This window comes from Puma concolor, chromosome C1 (assembly GCF_028749965.1).
Source record: "Puma concolor isolate L17-30 chromosome C1, mPumCon1.1.hap2, whole genome shotgun sequence".
Taxonomy (NCBI): domain Eukaryota; kingdom Metazoa; phylum Chordata; class Mammalia; order Carnivora; family Felidae; genus Puma; species Puma concolor.
Genome location: NC_141674.1, coordinates 214,685,893 through 214,710,430, shown reverse-complemented (window position 1 = coordinate 214,710,430; position 24,538 = coordinate 214,685,893). Strand labels below are relative to the sequence as shown.

The 24,538-nt window shown below is 49.5% G+C and overlaps 1 protein-coding gene and 1 long non-coding RNA gene across 4 annotated transcripts; both read right to left on the bottom strand.

Moving 5' to 3' along the window:
- Nucleotides 1-7,559: 7,559 nt before the first annotated feature.
- CC1H2orf72 (chromosome C1 C2orf72 homolog) lies at nt 7,560-17,866 on the bottom strand. Of its 3 annotated transcripts, XM_086719909.1 has the most exons (4): nt 17,145-17,866; nt 14,233-14,346; nt 10,324-10,359; nt 10,067-10,175 (listed from the first exon to the last, which is right to left on the bottom strand). In XM_086719909.1, the coding sequence occupies exons 1-3, from the start codon at nt 17,749-17,751 to the stop codon at nt 10,355-10,357; spliced, it is 726 nt and encodes a 241-aa protein (XP_086576035.1). In that variant the 5' UTR covers nt 17,752-17,866; the 3' UTR covers nt 10,067-10,175; nt 10,324-10,354. The 3 variants fall into 3 exon arrangements, with proteins under 3 accessions (XP_086576033.1, XP_086576034.1, XP_086576035.1); XM_086719907.1 differs by lacking the exon at nt 10,324-10,359 and having other exon boundaries at nt 7,560-10,175; nt 17,145-17,858; XM_086719908.1 differs by lacking the exons at nt 10,324-10,359; nt 14,233-14,346 and having other exon boundaries at nt 7,560-10,175; nt 17,145-17,863.
- Nucleotides 17,867-20,471: 2,605 nt separating this feature from the next.
- LOC112871994 (uncharacterized) lies at nt 20,472-23,814 on the bottom strand. The gene is made up of 2 exons (XR_003224637.2): nt 23,386-23,814; nt 20,472-20,684 (listed from the first exon to the last, which is right to left on the bottom strand). It is a non-coding gene; the product is annotated as an uncharacterized LOC112871994 (long non-coding RNA).
- Nucleotides 23,815-24,538: the final 724 nt, after the last annotated feature.

The following is a 24,538-nucleotide window of genomic DNA, read 5'->3' as shown; positions in this document are numbered from 1 at the left end:
CCCGCCCGCTCCGGGGCTGCCCGCCTCCCCGCCTGCTGCTCGGCGCGAATTCTCCCCCGGCCTGCGGTTCTCTGCGCCCCGACCGCCGCCCTGGCCCTCGCTGAAGGGTGCAGGAGAGCTCCATGTTTTTCTTCAACCCTCCTCGAGGTTGGGCGCTCCCGCTGGGGCGCGGACACCACTGCGCACCTGCGATCAGGCTTCAGAATGGCCACCCCCAGAAAGAGGACCCCATCATCACCCGCCATTGCTCAGAGAAAGGGTGTTGCGGGCAGGTGCTCGCTGAGCTCGCAGCGCCACCTGCCGCCTGGGCGGTCTCTCTGCAGCATCCACCTCAGCCAAACCTTTGGCATCAGGGCAAAGAGCGTTTTCTTAGAGAAATGAGTTTCAAAAGTTTTTATTTTTTTGTTAAAAAACACTTTTTAATGTTTATTTATTTTTGAGAGAAGGAGAGAGAGAGACAAAGTGCAAGTGGGGTGGGGGCAGAGAGAGAAGGAGACACAGAATCCGAAGCCGGCTCCAGGCTCTGAGCTGTCAGAGCCTGTCGTGGGGCTCAAACTCACCAACCGTGAGCCGGGGTCGGATGCTTGCTTAACCGACTGAGCCACCGAGGCACCCCGAGTCTCAAAAGTTTTTAAAAAGCAGAACCCGTCTTCTAAAGAAATCCTCACAGAAATGCTTTATTGTCATAATGAATCCCTAAGTATTCACTGCTTTCGAATAAAATTAAACCATGAGAATTTTGTTTTACATTTAGAGTCATTAACACAGTACATTGTTTTATAGAAGTGTAGAAACATATACAGTGAAAATGTCCCAAAGGGGGGAAAAAAAAAAAGCTTTCCATTCTTGTTTCCACTTGCCTAATTCTTCTTTCCTCCAATAACAACAGGTTCTTGGTGTTTCATATACCTAATTTGAAATGGCAGTTGGGGTCCCTGTTTGCAGTCATACACCAGCTTCAATGGCCAATTTGCTTCAATAGCCAGTACTGAGAAAGCCTTGACAAAGGTTAGAGACAGATGGTGGCATTTTTAAGCCACTTGCCTTACATCATCAAGTTACTCATCGATTGGATAGCAGTTAGAAAAGATTATTTCTGAAAGAGAAAAATCAGGATTATTTCTGAGGCCTTGTGAAAGCAATGTAACCTACTGGCACAAAAATATTTTGCGGTGCAATTAAAATTTGCTTGATAACATGTTGGAGTGTATGTGTGAATTTTTTAAATTAGTATTATTAAGTTAAGCTTGTTAAAATATATCAAATATAACTATGAAACACTTTTGTAGACCCTATAGCTCAGGATGAAAGGCACTGCCCTGGGAAGTGTGCACAAAAAATAAACAGATGTCTGGGAGTATCATTTTACGGATGCATTTTGGCCAATCCCTCATATAAAGATGCTTGTATGCCCGAAACTTCTAGAGGAATCACAAATGTAACAGGTGATGTAAAGGAGTGAAGCAGTCTGAGTATAATATTAGATCAGCATGATGGTGAATGGCAACTAACAGTGTCAGGGAGGCAGGAGGGCGTGGTGATAACTGTACCAACACGAAGAATGAGTGTCCCATTGAAAGAGAGCGGGGGCTGAGTAGCCCAGCGTTGCTGTGCAAAATGTAGGGCTGCTGTTGTGAAAGCTTATGACTTTTTTAATTTTTTAAACGTTTATTTATTATTGAGAGACAGAGAGACACAGAGCGTGAGCAGGGGAGAGGTAGAGAGAAGGGAAGACATAGAATCTGAAGTAGGCTCCAGGCTCTGAGCTGTCAGCACAGAGCCCGACATGGGGCTCGAACTCATGAACTGTGAGATCATGACCTGAGCCGAAGTCAGTCACCCAACCAACTGAGTCGCCCAGGCGCCCCTGAAAGCTTATGACTTTTGCAAGAAAAGCCAGAAATCAGAATTTCATATGAAATATGACTTTTAAATGGTGATAACTTGGGGGCACTTGAGTGGCTCAGTCAGTTAAGTGTCCGAATCTCGGTTTCAGCCCAGGTCATGATCCCACTGTTTGTGGGATTGAGCCCACGTTGGACCCTGTGCTGACAGCATGGAGCCTGCTTGGGATTCTCTCTCTCTCTCTCTCTCTCTCTCTCTCTCTCTCTCTCCCTCTCTGCCCCTCCCCCGTTTATGTGTATGCTCTCTCTCTCCCTTTCAAAATAAATTCTTAAAAAATTGTTTTTTAGTTTAAAAAAATGGTGGTAACTTGGGTGAAATGGGTGAAGATAGTAGTCAAAAGGCACAAACTTCCAGTTATAACATAAATAGGTCTATTAACCTTAAACTAATGTATAATTGTGTGTCAACTATACTTCAATCTAAAAAGATGTCCTGGGGATGTTACAGTATGGTGACTATAGTTAAAGATATTGTATTGTATATATGAAAGTTTTTAGAGTTCTAAACACAAGAAAAAATTTATACTGATACCCTGCTGGATGGTAACTAAACTTATTGTGGTAATCATTTTCCAATGTATACACATACCCAGTCATTATGTTGTATACCTAAAACTAACCACAATGTTACGTTATATCTCAATAAAAAAATAAATGTTGGCAACTAATTCAAAATGTTTTAAAACAAGAGGAGGGGTGCCTGGGTGGCTCAGTCAAGTTGAGTGCCCAACTCTTAATTTTGGCTCAGGTCATGATCTCACAGTGGTGAGATCCAGCTCCACGTGGGGCTCTGCACTGCGGTATGAAGCCTGCTTAAGATTCTCCCTCTCCCTCTGGCCCCACCCATCTCTCATAAAAAAAAAAACAAACAAACAAACCCAAAAACAAAAACAAAAAAAAAAAACAAACAAAACAAACGAGGAGGCCAGTCACCATCCCTGCTCTTCAAAGAGAAGAAATTCCCTGTGGGAGGACAATCATGTCTCTGGTGTACTTGCAGCTGCCACAACCTCATCTGAGCCCTGTGGGAACCCTGTGAGGGGCTCCCTCTCTTCCTGGGGATTCTGCTTTTCCACCTGGATGGCTGTTCCAGGCCTTTGGTTTCTTCCTCTCCATTCAATTGTGCATTCTTTACTCAGGACGATCTTTTCAAAACTCAACTCTGACCACTGCCTCTATTCCTTGAAACCCTCAGTCCTCATCCTGAGCTCTATTCTTATGCTTTGTTCTTCTGAGTTTCTTTCTGTCCATAGCCTTTGTCTCATTCCGCATTCTCCCTGTGAGAGATCAATGCCTCCCATTGCTATACACTAAAATAGATCCCTGCATGCCTGTCCTCTCTCTCGAGCACCAGACCCACACACGCACCATACATCTCTGCTAGATAATCCTTAACTCAACAACCTCAAAGCTCCATTCTTGTCTCCTGCCTTGATCTCAGTGTGGTGAAGGGCACCCAACAGCTACCGTAGCGGAGCCCTGGGGCGTGCACTTGACTGTTCACTGCCCCTCACCTGGTCTGTACCCGATCTGGTCAGTCTAATGTCTCTCACATTAGTGCAGCTCCATTTCCCAACGGTCTTGGCTGCCCCTTTTCTTTCCTGGCTGCAACAGCTTCCAACAGCTTTGACTTCCTGCTTACCTTCTCATGATTCCCCAGTCCATTCTTCCCAGCCAGCCCAGAGCACAATCAAAAACAAGGAAGACAAGGACTCTCTCCCCCAAGACCTTCACCCAACCCTGCTTACCCTCAATCTTTATGTCCCAGAGTGGCCATGCCGCCATGCACCTCGTCTCTGACCTTAGTACTTGCTCTTCCCTCTGTCTTCCTCTCCCTCTCCCCCTCAGCTAACAAGCAGCTCCTCCTCTGGGTAGGCCTTCTTGACCACTCCACTATGTGCCCTCTTACAGACTTTACCCCACACAGTTAGTATCCTGTCTCCTTGCCCATGTTCCAACTGGACCAGGACCTTCTCAAGGGAACAAGCTACATCTTATTCATCTCAGTATCACCTATAGTAACTAGCACAGTGTTAGGCACACAGTAGGTGCTCAATAAATGTTTGTTGAATGAATGGATGAACGCAGGGTCAGTTATTTATTGGCACAATGCTAGAACTCACACCTATGTCTCTCAAACCCTTGCCCTCTGCAAGATTTTTTTTTAAAGTTAATTTATTTATTTTGAGAGAGAGAGTGAGAGAGAGAGGGGAGGAGCAGTGAGAAAGGGAGAGAGAGAGAGAGAGAGAGAGAGAGAGAGAGAGAGAGAGAGAGAGAATCCCAAGCAGGCTCTGTGCTGCCAGTGCATAACTGGGCACAGGGCTCAAACCCACGAACCATGAGATCGTGACCAGAGCAGAAATCAAGAGTCTGATGCTTAACCAACTGAGCCACCCAGGCTCCCATCCCTCTCCAAGATTTGAAAATGAGATATATTTATCTTCAAAGAAGTTTGAGGACATACCAAAATCACAGAAATAATTCTTAGCCAGTGCTCTGTTCATAAACAACTATCTCCCTCCAAATTTAGGAGCTACACAAAAGTTCTCAGAGCCCAGACAAGGTCATCTGTGGGCTCACACGGGTATCGGCCTGGCCGGGGTCTCTGTCAGGATGAAGGGAAGAAACCAGTGGGCCCACCTCAAAAAGGGTTCAGTACCACGCTCTGCCTGGAGCCACTCCCTGATCGGCGCGGCGCCCTCTAGAGGCCACAGTGCTCCCCGGAAGGCAGAAAACTCCGCTACGTGCGAGACCCTGTGGCCACCCACATCCCCCGCTCCCTGCCACCCCGGCGCCCCACCTCCAGGCATTTGAATCCTGGGTCTTAGGAGGGCTCATTCCTGCCAAGAATCGAGCCTGATTGCTTTTTGAGCAGAAGCGTGATGAGTTGATTAGGGCAGGCGTCGGAGCCAGGAACAGCAGGATCAAATCTCCGATATTTTGCCGCTTAGCGGCGCTGTGGCGGTGGGGTCACTCGATCCCAGGCATAAAGGGGGCGGGTCCACCTGCCTGGCGGGGCCACTCGTCCGGGGTGGGGGGTGCTCTAGTCAAGGGTTTGGCATAGAGCAGCGTTCAATGAACCTCAGATCTTATGTCACAGGGCCTGGCGGAGAGGCTGCTGACTGCTTCACGTACAGCACGCCTGCCACGTGCTTTTAGAGGGAAGGCATTTGTTCTCGGGAGTAGAAGCGTGAAACGCAGCGGGTGACGTGGGCCTCCGGTGGGCGGGTGCTTGGTGGGAGGGAAAGGCCTGGATGGGGCCAGAATCGCCCTGGGTGGACCGAGGCCCAGAGACCTGCAAAGCCATCTGAGATGCTGAAATCTCTCCACCCTAGGCATGGTCTCCATGAGGACAACTCCTTGCTGGGAGTCGGGGGGGGGGGGGGGGAACCCCACAGTGAACCCCCAAGACAGGTCTCCACCTTTCCAGTGTTCTCTAGACTCTTGCTTTCACATCCGGTGGCCACTAGCGACAGGTGATATTGAGCCCTGGATATGTGGCTGTTCAATCCAGGAACTGATTTTTAAATTAAATTTTTATTTCATTGAAACTTAAAGACTGGCACCCAATTCAGTTATGGGAAACTTCTAAGTATGTTTGGAACAATATCAAGTACTTTGAACAAAAATTTAGTGTCTGAATTGAGCTTGAAGTGTAAAATTCTCACAGAATTTCAAAGATGCCAAATGTCTCAAAATCTTTTTATATTTAAGTTGAAATAATATTATTTTGGATATATGGGGCTAAATAAGATATATTATTTAAATTAATTTCATTGCTTTGTCAATTATTTTTCTTTCCTTTTTTTAAAGTTTATTTATTTTGAGAGAGAGTGAGAGAGAGAGTGCTCATGAGCAAGGGAGGAGCAGAGAGAGGGGGAGAAAATCCCAAGCAGGCTCCACGATCAGTGCAGAGCCCGATGTGGGGCTTGACCTCACAAACTGTGAGATCATGACCTGAGCCAAAATCACGAGTTGGATGTTTAACCAACTGAGCCACCCAGGCGCCCCTACTTTTTTCTAATGTGGCTACTAGAAAATCTAAACCGACATATATACGTCCCTGATGTTAGATTTCTCTTAGACAGGGCCAGTCTAGACCTACCCAGAACTCTCGTTCCGACTTGCCATTTGGGCCTGGTTCTGCTCTTTGGTGCTGGCACGTGCTGGACCAGACCGGACTGAGGGGCAGAGGCTAAGGGTGAGACCCACTCCCATCAGGGAGCAAGGGGCTTGGAGTGGCTGTCCTGGCAGCCAGGAGTTCTGGAGTGGGCGATATATCTGGGACAGCAGGTGGTCAGGGTTAGAATAGTCTGGGGTTGGGGAAATGATCTGAGAAGCCCTCACTAACCAGTGAGGAAAAGGGAACACAGGGTGACAAGACAGAGGCCCAGTATTGGTAACCAGAACTCGAAATGAGAGCTTAGTCACAAGGACGAAGTGCCTAACTACTCCAAATAAGTGCAGAGAACGATAGTAACAAGCCTGACTTAAGACTTAACATCTGAACTCCTACCGGAGTGTCTCTGAATTTCACCAGCCATGGAACATGCAGGTGTGGGTCTGCATTTGAAGCAGGAGCCCTGGCTGGGGCTGGGGAGCTCAGGGAAGAAGCCAGAGGGGTCTCTCGCCCTTGCCAAACCCTGGACCCACAGTGGCCCTAGTGCCCAGCCCAACTTTGGACCCAAGCAATCCCACACCCTGGTCCCTTCGGTAGGTCTGTGAGCCATGGCATGGCCCGGCTGGTAGGCCCTGTTTCTGTTCCTGATTCGGCAGCCCCAAGTATAATGCAACCAGAGGGCTCTGGCTCAGGGGCCAAAGGCACCTGAGGAATTCATGCAGGATCCTGGTCATCCACGCTGCCTTGTACCTCATTTCCTTTGAACTCTAAAATTACACAAACAACGGTCTGTCTCAATCCTTGATCCACTAACACACAAAACCAGGTCAGAGGGGAGTTGTGCAGCCCCTGGGTACAAAACAAAAGGCTGTCTCCACTGTGCTGGTCGTGTTTGCCATCCAAACAGGACAAAGTGCAGGCCTGCTGACTACAGGGAACCCAGCCCCGCAGCGCGGTTCTGTTACACTTTGAAGTGCAGATGCCATCAGGTTAACATGGCTGTCATCACCTTTTCCGGTGAGGCTGGGCCCTGGGTTCTCTGTCTGGGATAAGAGGGACTTGTTTAGAGCACACAGGTATGGGGGGCTCAGCCCTTGGCCCCTTTGCAGCTTTCCCTTGTTTTTGGTTTGACAACCAAGGGATTCCTTCTGTGTGGCAAGTCTTGGAGACAAATTCTTTGAGAGGAAAGGCACCATGACACAAATGATAAAGGGCTCTCTGAGACTCAGGCAAGGCCATTTGGTCTCATTAAACATGCTCATATGGGCACACAAAACACACACATCCTGTTAAATACCAAGCTAAATGTTATCTTTTTTAAAAATTTCAAGTATTTACTTTCCAGCTATAGATTTTCCAATCCTAGCCAATAGGGTGGTGGAGGTGTGATCTAGGGCGGGAATGGAAGTGTTTCAGGCCAAACTATTCCAGAAGTTCCCACCTTTTGCCTAGATGCTCTGCTCCCAGGGGCCCTTGCAAGGAACACCTTATGAAAATGAAAGGGAAGATCCATTCTGGTTTTGATTAGACAGCAATGAGGTACCGTTTGGTTTTATTAGATATAAGGAATTATTGATTCAAGTCAGAAGCAGCACAATTACTGCCATATTAGAAGGATTAATACCCAACAGTCCAGACCATGACTTGACCGGAGGCCTTCGCCAATGGCTACTGGTACCACCGACTTAATCCGGGGCTTCTATTCTCAGACAGGCCCATCCGATCTTCATGCCTTGGAAGAGTCCTTGGAAGAGATCTACCACCAAGGTCATCCCTTCCAGCACCTAACTCCTCTGTCTGCTAGAAAATATCAACTAGACTGTTCCTAAAAGGACAGTGCTTATCTTAGCCATGTGTCAAGGTAGCCAAGCTAGACCCGGAAGGATCTCAGTCTTGTGTTTATCTGTTGGGAGGCAGAACACAAATCTCAGTAAAGACCTTCTCTCTTCAACTATTCACCAGAGATACTGAAAGCAATGAAAAAATAATATGCAAACCACCCTTTACCCCACAGGCTTGCAAACTCATATGTCCTCCAGGATCAGGCAGGTGGCTTACGTGAGTGAAGTGCAGTGGATGGGGGGCGGTGTAGATGGCTGGGAGGGGGCCTCCAATCAGGGGACGGGGGTTGCAGCAAACTGGAGATGATGGCATTGCCCCATCCTCCACCCTAGAAAACTAGCTTTTTTATGTGCAATCTCTCAAGTCTCAAATATTGTTAACAAATACAAAAGATTTTTGAACACAGCAGAGGCGGGCTGCCTTGGAACTTCTGCCTTAGATAACTTCCTAACTTAATAAAAGCTCCCTCCCCCCACCAAATAACAAAACTCCAACCCGATTATTACAAAGAAATTAACAGAGAAATAGAAAAATATAGCAGCTTCAAAAATACCAGTCTCCCCATTTTAAAACAAAATCAAAAGTTAATTCATTGAGTTCATTCTTGCGGAGAAGGAGGTCAGCTGGGTCCACTTATCGGTGAGACAGCCTTGCATTATTAAAATGACACCTGCTGTTAACCAAGCCCCAAATAAGATGTCACCCTGTCTGCCCTTACACTATCCCCATGAGGCAGAGAGGGGTTGAATTAGGCTGATTATGAAGAATAAATTGAAGCATAGAGCCAGGAGGGACCCTCCTTGATCTCATACAGCCCCTCAACCCCAATTCCACATTTTGGTACCAGAAATGGAAACCAAAATAACTACTGGAAGTCATGCAGCATCTTGCAGAACGCTGGGCAGAAACCTGCCCAACAGCACGTCTGCTGAGCAAACCGTGCACGAATGAATGAATTAAGCTACTTTGCTTAGATAGCGCTTCCTACCACAGAAAATCAGGAGATGCGCTTGCCACTCCAAAGACTGTATTAACTCCAGGGGCAGGCAAGGAAGGCAATGGAGGTAATGCAGAGCTCCTTCTACAAGTGAATGGATGGCTTTCCTGGCTTTTAAGGGAACATCATCGACCCTGTCTGACTCATAAACAGAGAAAAAATGATTCAGGAACTTGGTACCTCTGGGCTGGGTTTGCTTTGACCTTGGACAAGGACCTGAGATCGAGAGAAAGTCCCATGTCTTTATTCCTACCTTTCCTTGTTTGGTGCTGTGGGCCATTCCTAGCATTCTTATTCTCAAAGGCTTTGGCACAGATCAATGTCAACATGAGGAAGAGAGAGGGCATGCAAAGTACTTGGATGTCTTGTCTCTGGCCCAATAGGCCCCTTTATTTTGGCTTGCTCTGGGAGCCAGGGTCTTGGGAAGCCCAACCCTCTCTGCTCCAGGGGACTCTTCCTAGAATTTCACAGGGAGAAGGGATTGGCTCATCCAGAGTTTCTCAAGGTTGCCATGATGAGCAATTTGGATGGAACAATAATTTGCCGTTTGAGATTGTCCTGTACGTTGTAAAATACCACTAAGTGCCAAGGGCACCACATAGTTACAGTAACCCTCCCAACACACACACACACACACACACACACACACACACACACACACACACACTCAAAGTTTCCAATGCTGCCTGGAGCAGCAGCCTGGCCCTTGGGTGAGAGCCCCTGGGCTGGTAGTCCCCTCATGTATTTGAGAAACAGAAGCCACAAAGGTTCAGTGACATGTCTAAGACCACCCCCCCCAGATCTGATGACTTCTGGTCCAGAGTTCTTTCCAGTTGCACTTGAAATGATGGATGCTCATGCAAACACACCACAGGCTGCCACAGCACCACAGAGCCTCAAAGGAGACAGCCATCTGTCCCGATTGTACAGAGAAACTGAGGTACAGAAAGAACAAATAACCTCACTGTGATCAGAGATTGAGCAAATTATGAGGTGGGGGCAGGTTCCAGGAAAATAAGTTTTCCCAGCTGGCTCAATGCGGCAGCCCCTGGCAGCAAGGGCTTTTGTGGTTACCACCATTCCAAGGTCACCATGGAGGCAAGGGGGCTCAGTGAGAAGGCGCCAGTCCCCAGAGTGCAGGTTCGAGCCCAGGCAGTCCGGGTGTCCGGCCTTCATCTTGAGTCTCCAGCGGGCTCAGCCAGAGCGTGGACAAATCCATCACAGGCTCTCAGCCCCTTTCTGGGGTCCTCACAGTCTCCATTGGGAAACACGTCTGTCAGGGCCAGCTCCTCCTCAGGGTCCTGGAGGTGATCTGGAACACAAGAGCAGGAACCACCCAATCAGAAGGTCAAGTTTGGGAGTGAATAGGCTAGGAATGAAAGGGAGAGAGTTGGCCTCAGCAAATATCTACTTAAAAACCACAGTGAAATACATATCAAAAACCTTAAAAATGTACATACCCTTTGACCCATGAATTCTACTTCTAGGATTTTATCCTATGGAGATAATTAGGGATAATTAGTGGAGCTGCTGCGGCCGTCTTGCTACCAGCCCAAGGATGAAACAAGAGTGAGGGCAGCCCAGCGGAGAGAAGGAAAGAACCTGGGCCGCTGAATCGACCAGCTCTGCAGCTGACTTTACCACTAGACCATCTTTTAGGTGAGATACTGAATGCCTGTGCTGCTATGCTTGCTTTCTCTGCCTGCAGCTGAAAGCAAACATACCGATTAGATGTGCAACCACGGGATGGGGTAACCATGGCTCACCCACAGGATGGGATTCAGGCATTAAAAATGATGCATGGGGCAGGTGCCTGGGTGGCTCAGTCGGTTGAACATCTGACTTCAACTCAGGGCACGATCTCACGGTTCGTGAGTTCGAGCCCAGTCGGGCTTGCCACTGTCAGCACAGAGCCTGCTTGGGATTCTCTCTCCCCCTCTCTCTCTGCCCTTGCCACTCCCCTGCATATAAGGTTTATTTATAAAGAAATAAACCTTAAAAAAAAGATACATAAAATTCCATAGAACTAAACACACACACACACACACACACACACACACACACACACACACACACACAAATACAAGTAAAACTGGGGAACTCTGAGGAGGATCTGTGGATTGTTTCAATGTCAATATCCCAGTGGTAATATTATCCGATAGTTTCACACGAGATGTTACCATTGAGGGAAACTGGGCCAAGTGCACAGGATCTCTTTGTATGATTTCTTACAACTGCATGTGAATCTACAATTACACACTATCCCCTCAAAAGAGAAAAGATATCGTTGATATGTAATCATTGCCGTGGAATACTGCAGCCACCATATGTTATTGTGAAGGAAGCTGATTGCAAAACTATGTATAAATGTCTGTCTGTATAATCTTATATTTATTATGTATATCATTGCCTACACATAGTCCATGAATGCAATTTTCATTTTAATACATTTGCTTCTACTTGAGATTAAGTAATTTGTTATATGCTACAGAGATACCTGGGTGGCTCAGTCAGTTAAGCATCCGACTCTTGGTTTTGGCTCAGGTCATGATCTTGCGGTTCGTGGGTTTGAGCCCCACATCAGGCTCTGTACTCTCAGCACACAGCTTTCTTGGGATTCTCTCTCTCCCTTTCTCTCTGCTCCTCCCTCCCTCTCTCTCTCTCAAAATAAATAAATATACTTAAAAAAAAAGAAGAGCATGTGACTCTTGATCTTAGAGTCATAAGTTTGAATACCAAGTGGGGTGTAGAGATTACTTAACCAAACAGAACTTAAAAAAAATTGTTGGGACGCCCGGGTGGCTCAGTCAGTTGAGCATCCAACTCTTGATTTCACCTTAGGTCATGAACCCAGGGTCGTGGGATCAAGCCCTGCATCAGACTCTGCAATGAGTGTGGAGGCTGCTTGAGATTCTCTCTCTCTCTCTCTCTCTCTCTCTCTCTCTCTCGCCATCCTCTACCCATGCACATGCTGTGTGTGCTTTCTCTCAAAAATAAAAATAGGGGCGCCTGGGTGGCGCAGTCAGTTAAGCGTCCGACTTCAGCCAGGTCACGATCTCGCGGTCCGGGAGTTCGAGCCCCGCGTCGGGCTCTGGGCTGATGGCTCAGAGCCTGGAGCCTGTTTCCGATTCTGTGTCTCCCTCTCTCTCTGCCCCTCCCCCGTTCATGCTCTGTCTCTCTCTGTCCCAAAAATAAATAAACGTTGAAAAAAAAATTAAAAAAAAATAATAAAAATAATAAATTGAAAAACACTGAAAAAATTTGTTATATGCTACAGAGGGGGAAGTTATACAAGATCTCTGTAAAATTGTTTAGGATTCCTTTGCTTTATTATTTTTTTCCTTTGGTTCCCCAAAATATCCAAAATGATGATTGAAAAGTTGAAGTGAACATTTTAGTAATTAAATGTTTTAAATATCTGATGCATTTTGCAGATGATGCATACATTATATAGAAGTATATTTATTAAAATTTCTATAACACAAGTGGATCTAGATAGGTAGAACGATGAATAGACTGGTCTACACCAAAATGCAGATTATAGTTACTTTTAAGTGGCAGAATTAAGCAAATGACTTAAACACTTGTTTTGCTTTTTCAATTTTTTTGAGCTTTCACGTGTGATAGGCAGAATTCTAAGATGACCCTCAAGATTTCCATTCCTTGGCGTATCTATCCTGTATAATCTCCTTCTCTGAGTGTGGGTGGGACCTGTGAATCCCTCGATTAGGGTACCGTATATGACAAAGGTGACATTTGATGATTAAGTGACATAACAGGAGACTAGAAAGTCTCCTGCTAATTGAAGAAGCAATTGTTGTGTTGAGAGATGTGTAGAGGTCTGACTGTCAGAGCAGAGAACAGCCCCAGCTAACAGCCACCAACAAGGCAGGGGCCTCAGTCCTACAGCAGCAAAGAAGTGAATTCTGTCCACAACGAAGTGAGCTTGAAGGACTCAGGCTCCAGAAAGGACCGCAGCCCGGCAGACACTCAGATGCAGCTTTATGAGACCCCGAACGGAAGGCCCAGCTAAGCCCTGCCCAGGCTTAACCCATGGAAATCAAGAAGAATTCATGGGCATTGTGTTAAGCCACTAAGTTTATGGTAACTTGTTACGTCCCAGTAGAAGGCTGATACCTCACCTTCTGATTTTTGATTTGATTTATGATTTTTTTTTTTGAACATAAAGAACATTTGCCCCCGGGGGCGCCTGGGTGGCTCAGTCAGTTAAGCGTCCCACTTTGGCTCAGGTCATGATCTCACGTTCGTGAGTTCGAGCCCCACATATAGGGGCTCTCCGCTGACGGTGCAGAGCCTGCTTTGGATCCTCTGTCCCCTTCTCTCTCAGCCCCTCCTTCGCTCTCAAAAATAAACATACATTAAAGAAATTCTTTAAAAAATAAATAAAACATTGCCCGTTTCTGTAACAGAGCTGTACTGTTCAGTACACTTTGGGGGTGCAGGCCACATACATTCAGCTGGTTACAACTTAACTCCCCTGGTACTTCTTGTCTCTGTCACAACAGCCTCAATGCCTACAGAGTGCTTCTGGGGACTTCGCAGGACTTTCTTCCCTCCCCTTCTCCTATTAGTGGCCTGATGATCCTACCCTAAAAATGGCTTCAGGCTGAGTTCCTTCCTCTCTGTTCCCAAACTGCCAGCATTGGGTCCAGGCTGCCCATTGTTCCTCCTAGGACCGGGCGGTCCCCTGCTAACTGGTTCTGCCTCTTGTCTCTCCCTGCTCCGCAGTCTGCCACCTCTCCCAAACACCTCTAATCTGGACACCCCGCTCAGAATGACCAGCGGCTCACTATTCCCCAGACACTTGGGTCCAGGGGCCCAATTTGGTGTAAACTCTCCTCTTCAGCCTTAGCCCTACCAGTCTCCCATACCTCACCCCCGGCTCTCCCGACAAGGGGCTCCTTTTTGGAGCATGACATCATGCCGTCAAGCCTTCGTTCACAGTACTTCCTCTCTAAGTCTTACCATTTCCACCTAGGACGATCTCCAACCCCTAGCTGCCTGGTCACCTGCCCTTGATACTCCCTGGATCCTCAGGGGAGATGGAATGCGTCTGGCTCCAAGTGCCCCGCTATGCACCTGGCGGGCACCTGCAGGGCAGCCCTGCCCGCACCAACTGCCTTCATTAGTCAGAGACCCACGGGGCTAGAGCCCTGCTGGGGAGCCTGTGTGCCTCGCCCAGTGGCAGGGGCACCTCACATCACTCACCTCCACGCCCCGCACATGGCGGGTGCTCCATGGATGTTGGTCCACTCTATCCCTCAGGTCCCTGTGAGCACATGACCATTCCCATAATCCCAAGCACCTGGCCCTCAGGGTCCAGAAGGCCAGGAAGGCAGCACACTCACCCTGAGCTGGGTCACTGGGGGAGGTGGCATCTGGGTCCTTACCCCGGCTCCAGGGACCCCAAGAAAAGCACGCCAGCAGTGCTGGGAGGCCGGGTCTCTCCCAGGCTCCTGCCACTAGAAAGAACACAAAGTCCCAGAGGCAGCAGGTGAGTGTGCTTGACAGGACTGAGAGATTATCTGTTCAGCAAACCAAGAGCTTCAATCATCAACTGCCCTAGTTTCAACTGTTTGATGACTAAAAACACAAGGATTTTGATTTATAAAATGGGGTGGACTTTTTATACTTAAAAAATTGAGCCCCCCCCATAAAAGATTGCTTTATATATATTATGTTATTTTACCTTCTCAAAACCCTATGATGTGGGTATCGTGCCTGGGAAACCGTGTAACACAACTGCCATGAAACTAACAATTCCATAGCACCAAAGAAAATACTCAAAGAGCAGAAATTCTCCCCCTGGGTTTAGTTCAAACTGTTTCTTAATGGGAACAGATTTAATCTTTTTTGATAATTACCATAAAACAATTACATGTTGAGTCTAGTTTCCTTATTATATAGTAGCACCTCAGTCCCAGAGAGTCCCAACTCTCTGGAGAAAGCCAATTGGGACACAAAATGTCCTGTTCACAAATCCTTACTCGGGATCTATTTACTCTTAATTTGTACCCTCTCCTAACGAGACTGGATGCTTAGTTGGATTAGGATTTGAACTAAACATAAACTAGGTAAAAGGTCACTGCCAAAAGGCAGGCAACCTGAAAGTGTAATAACTATCAGGCAGGGAGGAAACAGACTGGAAAACTTTAAAAAGCCAGACCCAGCTGCCAGCAAAACCGTAGCAAAGGAAGCCATGGTGCCACCCACTGCAAGAACCCTGAAGAAACCAGGAGACAATGAGTTACAACCACACTCATGACTTTTGGTCATGAAAGGTTTCATTGTTGTTTAGTATGTTTTTAAAAAAGTAGAAACGAGTTTAAGCAGTAGAGAATGATTCCCTTGCAGAGTGTTAAAATTTCTTAAGTGTTGGGGCGCCTGGGTGGCTCAGTCGGTTAAGTGGCCGACTTCCGCTCGGGTCATGATTTCGTGGTCTGCGAGTTCGAGCCCCGCGTCGGGCTCTGTGCTGACAGCTCAGAGCCTGGAGCCTGTTTCAGATTCTGTGTCTCCCTTTCTCTGACCCTCCCCCGTTCGTGCTCTGTCTCTCTCTGTCTCAAAAATAAATAAAGGGTAAAAAAAAAAATTAAAAAAAAAATTTCTTAAGTGTTGATAGGAGGCAAGGATTCTGCAGGCCAGGCAGGGTGTTGGGAAATGGGAATATAATGTCACTTAAGAGGGAAAGTGACAAAACCACCCGGTTAAGAGTTCTGGGATTTCACTTGCAAATTTACAAGGGGGAGTAGGGAGGGTTGGGGAAGGCTTCCTGGAAGAGGAAGTCCAGTCCCAAAAGATGAGATGGGATTGGTCAGGTGAAGAGGAGGATGGGAAAAATGGCTTTCATTTGAGGCAACTGCATTCAAGGCAACTGTAATGTGCACAAAAACTTAGGAGGCCAGAGCACGCTTGGCTCCGGGGAATTAAAAGTTGCTTCTGGAGAACGGAAGAGGGCGAAGAGACTGAGAACTCAGAATTTTCTAGGCACCAGCTCATTAAGCACAGAATATTTGGTTGTGTAAATTCCCTCCTCTGCCCCATGGGGCCACGTCAGTGAAGAAGCTGGCATCTACAATCACAATAATAACCCACCTCAGGACATTCCCCACGTCTTTCAGGATACTGTTTGCAGAGTTTCAAATTTAGCTGGCTAGCTCACAGATTCGAGAGAAAAGGGTTGCAGGCATGTGGGGGGAGGTTGGGGCAGCCTCTAAGGCTGAGCTGCACGGCCTTCACCCAGGCAGGCCAGGCTAGCTGGTAGGTCTGTGACATTTGTGCCATCAGAGGTCCCAGGTCTCCTTGCTGGAAAAGGCTCCCCTGCAAGCCTGGCATCTCCCAGTTTCTGGTTAACACACCAGTGCCCAGGGAAGCAGAACACAGTCTCTGTCTTCATTAACTCTTTAGCAAGAAGGGAAGGCTGGAGGGCTTGGGGGGCAGCAGATGCTGGAAAAGTGAGGGTGGCGAGGGATCTGGGAACGCAAAGGACAATCCTGCCACCTCTCAGCTTTGCCGGATCCAGCTACACTTAATGTCTGTACTTTAATCCTGAGATACAGAAAAGCTCTTGTTGGTGGAGTAGATTCTGACACTGCCCCCAGCGTCCTCACCCAGGCTGGGAAAAGCCCCTCACTCCCCTCCTCCCACTTCAGGAGAACGTAGAGAGAAACACAGCAGTGGGTGCGCACAGAGTGGGTAGCCAAGGAGGATTAGAAAATTCTGGGCCCCCAGTCCCTCACACCCTGTCCCCCTACCTCCAAGTCTTGGCGTCTATTCCTTTCCTTATTCCTATGATAAGCCCTTGGCGCTTCTGCACTGAGCCTCCCCGTCCCCGTCACATCTCCAGCTGCACAGCGTCCTAGAAGCTCCGCGCACAGCCAAGCCCTTAGTCCCGGGTCTGTTCCCCTCCCCACCTTTAAACTTGGGCATCCTGAGGCTTTCTCACCTCCTCCCCCTCCCCCCAGGTCCCAGCCCAATCCAGTCTTCTCTCCACCAACTTCCCCTGCCTTGAGCTTGCCCGCTCGGCTTTTCCAAGCCCTCCTGCATCTCTAAGGCTCTCTGGATCCTTCCGGAACAGACTGGACCCCGTGCCCAGGGCCCACTGCGCTAGCTGGAAGACCTAGTGCTAGGCACCTCCCCTCTCTCCCGGCCTCAGTTTACTGTGGTGCACCAGGAGGGAAGCCGGCCTAAAGAGTTCCAACTTGGGGGTCTTCCCCCGCCCCGACGCCCCCCGCCCGCCCGCTCCTGGGCCTCGTAGTCTCACCTGCTCGCGCGGGCCCCGCAGCTTGCAGCGCTCTGCAGGCGGCCGCCTGGACGGCCAAGCTGGAGGCCGGGTGGCCGGGGCGGTAGGCGGCCGCCTGCACCGGGCCCCCCGCCTGGCGGCCGAACACCGCGCGCAGGAGCGCCTCCAGGAGCCGCAGCCCCGGCGCCACCGCGTCCTCGGGCCCGGCCTCGGCCACCAGCACCCCGACCAGCGCCGCGCCGGCCCGCCGCCGGCCGCGCACGTCCCGCAGCATCTCCCGCAGGCGGCGCCGCGGCTCGCGGGCGGTCAGCGAGGACGCGCGGCACAGCACGAAGACTAGCGGCGAGCGGATGGCGCGCGCCCCCGCCGTCCCGGGCGGCCTCTGCGCCCCCGGCGCCCCGGCCCCCGGCGCCCCGGGCCCCGCGCCGCCGGGCTTGCCCGCGCCTGGCTCCGGCGGGAAGACGGCCCGGGCGAAGTCCCGCAGCAGTGCGCGGCTCTGCTCGCGCTCCCACAGCTCGCCCACCAGCAGCACCTGCCCGCGGCCGCCCGCCGCCTCCACCAGCGCCTGGAAGGGCGGCTCGGCCGGGCGCGGGAGCCGCGCCTCCAGCTCCTCCAGCTCGCGCTCCATGCTCGCCGCCGCGCGTCCTCTGCGGCCGCCGGGGCCGGGGCCAGGGCGCGCCAGAAGCGCCCCTCTCGAGGCGCCGGCGCCCGGGCCCAGTAGGACACGCCCCCGAGGGCCAAGCTCCGCCCGACCCCCGGCCCGCGGGCCGCGTTTTCCGTGCCGCAGCCGGCTGCTGGGGGGGGGGGGGGGGGGGGGGGGGGGAGGGGTGGCGCGGCTGGGGCTCTCCCCCCAGGGCTCTAAGGGCGGCTCCTCCCGCAGTGTCTGTGGCAACGCGGGGACACCGAGCCGGCCGGCCGTGTATCCAGGCACCGATTCATCCATCCATTCAACAAACACAAATTGAGCACATACTAGGAACAGGGCAGCCGAAGGAGAAGGAAGACGAAAATTATGTGAACAAATACACCTTCACAAGTTAGATCGGTTTGAGACCTGGAACAGATACTTCTTTTTTTCCCCCCTAATGTGTATTTTTATTTATTTTGACAGAGAGAGACAGAAAGAGAGAGAGAAAGAGGGAGAGAGAGAGAACGAGCAGGGGAGGGGTAGAGACAGAGGGAGAGAGAGAGAATCCCAAGAAGGTTCCACACTGTCAGTGTGGAGCTTGATTCCAGGCTCCGTCCCCTGGCCATGAGATCATCACCCGAGCCTGACAATTAACCTTCCTCTAACTGTGCCGCTTTAGAGTTGATGGAGGGGTGGGGTGGGGGGGGCACCAGAGACAGAAAGCAGACAATGGGGTAGAGAGGTGAGAAAAGAATGGAAAGGGGGATTTCTTCTCTTCTGTCACTTAACTCACCTTTTGGGTCTTAGCATTTAACAGAAGCTAATTGAGGGGTCATTATTGCAGCAAATACTTATCGTCCACAGGGCAGTGCCCCAGGTGCTGGGGGGGAAGGAGGTGAAAACTAAGAAGGCCGACAGCTTTACTCCCTGTGGAGCAGAAAGCTTAAGAAGGCAGATAGGGGCACCGGTGGTGCTGTGATCTGGGCAGGGGTAGTGGTGGTTTAGGGGGTGACAAGGGGATGTCAGTAGGCCAAGTTAGAAGCAGGGGTGCATTTACTTTCATTCTAAGGGTCTAGGTCAGCTTTGTCCAATGGAACATTCTTTGATGATGACAATATTTTATATGATCCGTACTGTCCAATGCAATAGTCACAAGCCACATGTGGCTGTTATTAGCAACTGAGGAGCTGAATTTTACATTTTATCTCATTTTAATGAAATGTAAATAGCTGCACGAGGTTAATGGCTGTGGCAGTGGACAGTGCTTTACTTCCGCTGACTCCCTTTCGGTCAATAGCATATTCATGCTCAGCTCTCTCCTTCACCATATAACCCCCAATGTGCTCTTCAGTTACCCTATTTCCTGCCCCCCCCATAATTATGCTGAAATATCTCCTCCTGGAGAAATTGTATGTCCATTCAATAAATCACACCTTTTTTGAGCACCTACTGTGTGCAAGCAGTGGGAATTTGAAGATGTGCAAGCAGCCCTGCCCTAAGTCGAAATTACTCAGCAGTTGTTTTAGCCAGTGCTTGGAGTAAGGAGCCCATATCTTTGTCGTGAGCCTAGTTCATAGAAAGCTCTTCTCATTGTGTACGGTCTTTGTTCAGGGCACAGATCCAGGGGCTTGGGTGGGAAAAGCCCAAGATTTGGAAGCCCTGGGCCAGAATCAGGGTTAGGTTCCAGCACCAGCTCAGTGATTCAGTCCCTCAACTTGTATGTACTGAGCATCTCTGCCGTGTATTGTGCCCGGTGTTGGGGAGACAGCTTACCCTACTGGATAGGCTGTTCTAGTGGGGACTTGTAGAGAGAGAGAGAGAGAGAGAGAAAACAATACACACATAAATAATAGCTTCAGATGGTGATCGGTGCTATGAGAAAAGTAATGCAGAGCTGACAAAAGGGTCACGTACTTGAGATGCTGGCCTCTTCCTGTGAATACAATCTTGAAGATGCCACAGAAACAAGAGGGGGGTTGATGAGGATTAAGAAAGCAACGCACAAACCATGAGAACTTCTCCCCCCCTCCCCCGCAATCCTACCTCCTTGGAGGCACCAGGTGGTTGGGTCATGGAGGGTGGGAAGGAAACAGCAATCCCTTGCAGGTAAGGGCTGGGGGCCCTAGAAGGGCGTAGGATGAGCGAATGTCTCACAACATGTACTTTTCTCTGCACGCATCGGCTTGGATGGATCATTGCCCAGCCCCAGCTCCACAGTTATCGCCATCACTGCCATGGCGCTCTGAGGCAGAAAATGGTTGTGCTAGCCAGGAATGGTAACATCAGGCTGGAGTTGGAAGCATAGCACAACCGGACCTGGCAGCCCCTCGAAGTCCAGGCCCTTCTTCCCCCTGCCTGGGTCAGGGCATTCCACTCACATGACCTAGCTCATGAAAAGAGGAGCGGCCAAGGGAGAGTGCCTAGAAGTCCCTTGAGCAAGGTGCCTGGTAAGGGTCAGAGGGGGGTCTGAGGGACCTGGAGGTAGCCAAGTCTACACTGTAATGCCAGAGGCAATTCCCTTGTCCTCACCACCACCCTCCCTTCTTTGAGCTCCCCAGGAGGGATACAAGGTAGGATTTAGGCTTTAGCCTCTTCCAGGGTAGCTGATATCCAGGTGAGTATCAATCACTGGGAAAACTAATCAGATTTAATTAAGACATGAATTATGATTCATTTCAGCTACTAATAACACAGACTCCAAATAACAGCTACTGATAATATAGACTCCAAACACAGTGAAAGTTTATTTTTCCCTTTTGTAGAAGTGTGGGGGTGGACCGCTCATGGCCGACATAGTAGCTTTGTATCACTAGTTCTTGAGGACTCAGGTTTCAATCCAGATCACTATTCCCCCATCTCATCTTCATAATCCAAGCTGGCAGCGTCCACGCCAGCCATCACATCTGTATTCCAGGCACCTGGATAGCAGAGGGCTGAGGAAGGAACAAACATCAGATTGACTTCAGATTTCTTCACAGCACCACTGCATTTAAGATGATAGTTGAATAATACTTTTAAAGTATCAAAGAGAAAGAACTTCGAACCTAGATTTTTGATTTCTAGCTAAATTATCAGGTATTTAAAGGGTCGGAAGTTTTCTCGCAAATAGCCACCCTTTGAAAACACTGTTAGAGGAAGCACTCCAACAAGAAAAGAAATAAATACAGGGGTGCTCAACAATACTGAGTAAGAGCGATTAAATCATTTGCTAAATCACTCTTGTCTAAGTAAATGGTACAATGCAGGGCCAGCAAAGCACAGCCTGGGTGCATAGAAGTGCAGAGGCGACAGCCTGTGGGAGTCCTACCTAGCGAATAGACAGGTAATGGACCCCAGCGAGGTCACTTCTTTGAGGAAGAGAGGAAGACACAGCAGCTGACTAGAGCATTGCTCTTATTTTTGGACTGTCTTGCCAGGCTTGTCTAAAACCAACACGCTCTGCCGCGAGCTATTTATTCTATTTATTCTTCGGCTTTAAACTTCCAGGTAACAATTCCAAGCCTTCCAGAGGTGGGATGGAGAATGAATCAGAGAAGGGGTGGGTGTTAAACAAAGGTCAGAGTCCAGGGCCAGTGAAGTTTATCTTTACCTGCGCTATTTACATGGCGAAGGTTCAGGGATTAAATTAACAGGAAACTACAAAGACCTTAAAAAAAAAAGAGGCAGGAAGCCAAGATTATTTTTCCCTCCTCTGTGTCCGTGCCCTCAACAATATCATGAAACAAATAGGCTTTTTCTGATTTCTCTGGTTTTCAATGAAGATGTAGAGTGAAACTGGGATTTCTGGAACAATTTGCTTCCTCATGGTCCCTCAAGCAGAACTTGGTAGGAAGAGTGACAGAAAAGTGTTGATTTGGAGAAAAAGGAGTGATTTTGGTCTGGTTTCCGGTACCTCCTTTCTCCTCTAGTCTCCCGATCTTTCAGGCTATCCTTCCTTCTTCATTCCCTCAACCCTTCCCTCCTTCCCCTCCCCATCCTTCTCTCCCCACTCTCCCCTACCCCTCAACCCTTCTCTCGTTTTGCCTCCCCATCCCGCTCCCCATCCTCCTCCCCCTTCCCCTCCCCCTCCTTCCCTTCTCCTTCTACCCACTCCTCCTTCCCCTCCTCTCCTCTCTTCCCCTGTCCCTAAGTCTTTTTTCCTTCCCCACTGGTCTTCCTTTACATCTTTCCTTCCTTTCTCTTCACCCACGAAACAGTTGTTTTCGGAGCTCCAAGGAAAGTGGGACCTGGGGAGAGTGTATGGCCTCCTGGGGATCCCAGTAGAGGGAGAAAGATCTTCAATGTGAGGAAGACCGTGAAGGGGAAAGAAGTTGGAGGAGACCCCGGGACTCAGAGAGCACCAAGGCTGGAGCCAGAAAGGTTTCAAGACTGCGTCTGATGGGGGCGCTGTGGGCCCGACAGTGGAGCAGCCCCTGTGCTGGGTCCCCGCTGCCGCATGACCACGAGGGCACCCCTGTGCTAGGACTTCATTTCCTTGTTGTCGAGGTGCAACGTTTGTTTTCCTTTCTTCCTTTCTGGGTTCTTTGGCTGGTCTAATGACGAAATTTACATAAGGCAGGTTAACGGGAGAAAAAGAAATTTAATTACATCCTTATGGGAGGCAATTGAGGCTCACTTGTTGTCCTGAGCTGAGGAAAGGGATAGGGGCCTGGGGGCTCCAAAGGGCAGGAGGGCAACTCACAGGACGATGAGAAGGCAAAAGTCTGGTAATCAGATGTTGGCCCTACCATGCAGGTGAGTCTCTCAGATAAAAAAAAATTAAAAAAAATATATATATATGTGTATATATATATCTATATCTATATCTATATATATATATCTATATATCTGGTAATGATTCTCTTTCTGGGCCAAGTCCCCAATCTAAATTCTTTTAGGCAGTTAAAGGAGAGGTAAAAATCTTTTCCTGAACATTTTGGGTCTTGATTGCCTTCAGCTCAAATAGTCCACATGCCAAAGTGGCATTTTTGGGTGAGGTATTCTGTTCCCTTTCATCGTCTACCTGACCAGGGCTGGTTCCTGCCAGGGCACTGGGGATGTAGATCTCTGTGACGGCTCATGCTCCTATGAGGGTCAAGCGTCTCAGTTTTACTTGAACTTTAGGTAAGTGAGGGTCTAGTGAAGGTCTGTTAAGAAGGCCGGGCAGAAAGACCCTAGCTCTAATCCTTACTGCACCCTTGCCAGGCCCAGGACGGGTCAGCGGTGTCAGCAGGAGGGGGGGCAGGCCCCCTGGGCACGTCTACACAGGCTGAGGGCGTGGGGGGCAGGAAGGCGATCCCCCATCCGCAGAAATGCGTACTCAGCTGGTGCCTGAGCATTCTACCCGCCCCCACCCATCCCCCTCCGAGGCATGCACTAGGAGACCTGGGAGTCACAGCTGAAGGAGCATCCATGCAAGAGCGGGGACACCCGCCAGCTCTGCCTGGCAGCCGGGAGCAGGTGACAAGCTTGCCTGAGCATCGCCAGCATGTCTGCAGCTTCAGCCTGGCAGAATGTTGGCAAAATGCAGCTTCAGCATGCAATCCCAGGGAGGCTGTCTGCACCTGCTGCCCTGGCCTTGGCCTCAAGGTGACTTCACGAGGATCCGCCTATGTCTGAGCCTCTGGCACAGCGCGGAGGGGAGCAGCAGCTGACCTGTCCTGCAGTGGCGTGGGGTGACCTCGAAGCCACTCAACTTGGTCCTCCTTTAAAATCCCCCTGGCCAGGTCAAGTTAGAGTTTGAGCAGGAGTCTCCCAAGAGCCAACCTCGCAGGAGAATGGTACTGGCCGGTAGTGGCCAGGAAGTGGCTGCGGTCTCCAAGAGCCGAATGGGGCCTTTATCTCCTCCAGGATATGAATGTACCAACCTCACTCCAGCTGGCACTTAGTTGTCAGGCCTCTGGAGGTTAGAGTGGAACTAGGGGGGGTTATCACAGGACACATTCCTCTTCCTCCGCCAGGGTTCAACACGCGCACCCGTTTATAGACAATCAAGTACAATGTCAGCTGTGTCCATGGGGTGGACCTGAGGGATAGCGCTCCCCATGCACTTCCTGCCCCTGTCTCATTCTGTGCCCCTTCTGCAGCTCCTTAGTGCCCTCGCTGATGAGCTATAGGAAGCGTGTGTATTTTGGGGACACGTGCAGTGGGTGACTTCATGACCACTCTTCACAGGGTGCCTGGCGTAGGACAAGAAAACCATTAAATATTAATCTCATGATAACTTTATTTGCTCAACCAGCTCCCGGCCAGCACCTCTCCTGCCCAGAGAGATGCATTGAGGATTCAGTCAGGACGGACTCCGTGAGTGCACGAAAACACGGGTTTCATTGCCAAATCTGTATGTTGAATGTGGCCCCACGGCTCAGAAAGCTTCTGCGATTTCTGGCTTGGAGACTGCTCAGCTCCCCAATTTCGGGTTGTGCTGGGCAAAGGTGATGGGGGTGTTGCCGATGACACGATAGTGGCATGACACTGGTGGGACAGTGAAACCCTCACCTCATAGCTTTAGAGAAGCCTCTTCTCACTTATCACTGGCAGCAGAAGCTGTGGTTGCCAATAGAACCTTCTGTGATGATGAAGATACTTTATGTCTTTACTGTCCAGTATGGTAGCCACTGGCCACAGTGGCTGGTGAACACTTGAAATATGGCTAGTGTGACTCGATTCAAATTTTTATTTAATTTCAATTATTTTTAGGTTAAATTTAAGTAGCCACAGGTAGTCAGGGGCTATCATATTGGGCAGATCTAGAGGTATGCTTTCGTTTTCTTCCAAGGATGATTTCTGTGACTTTATTGACAATTTA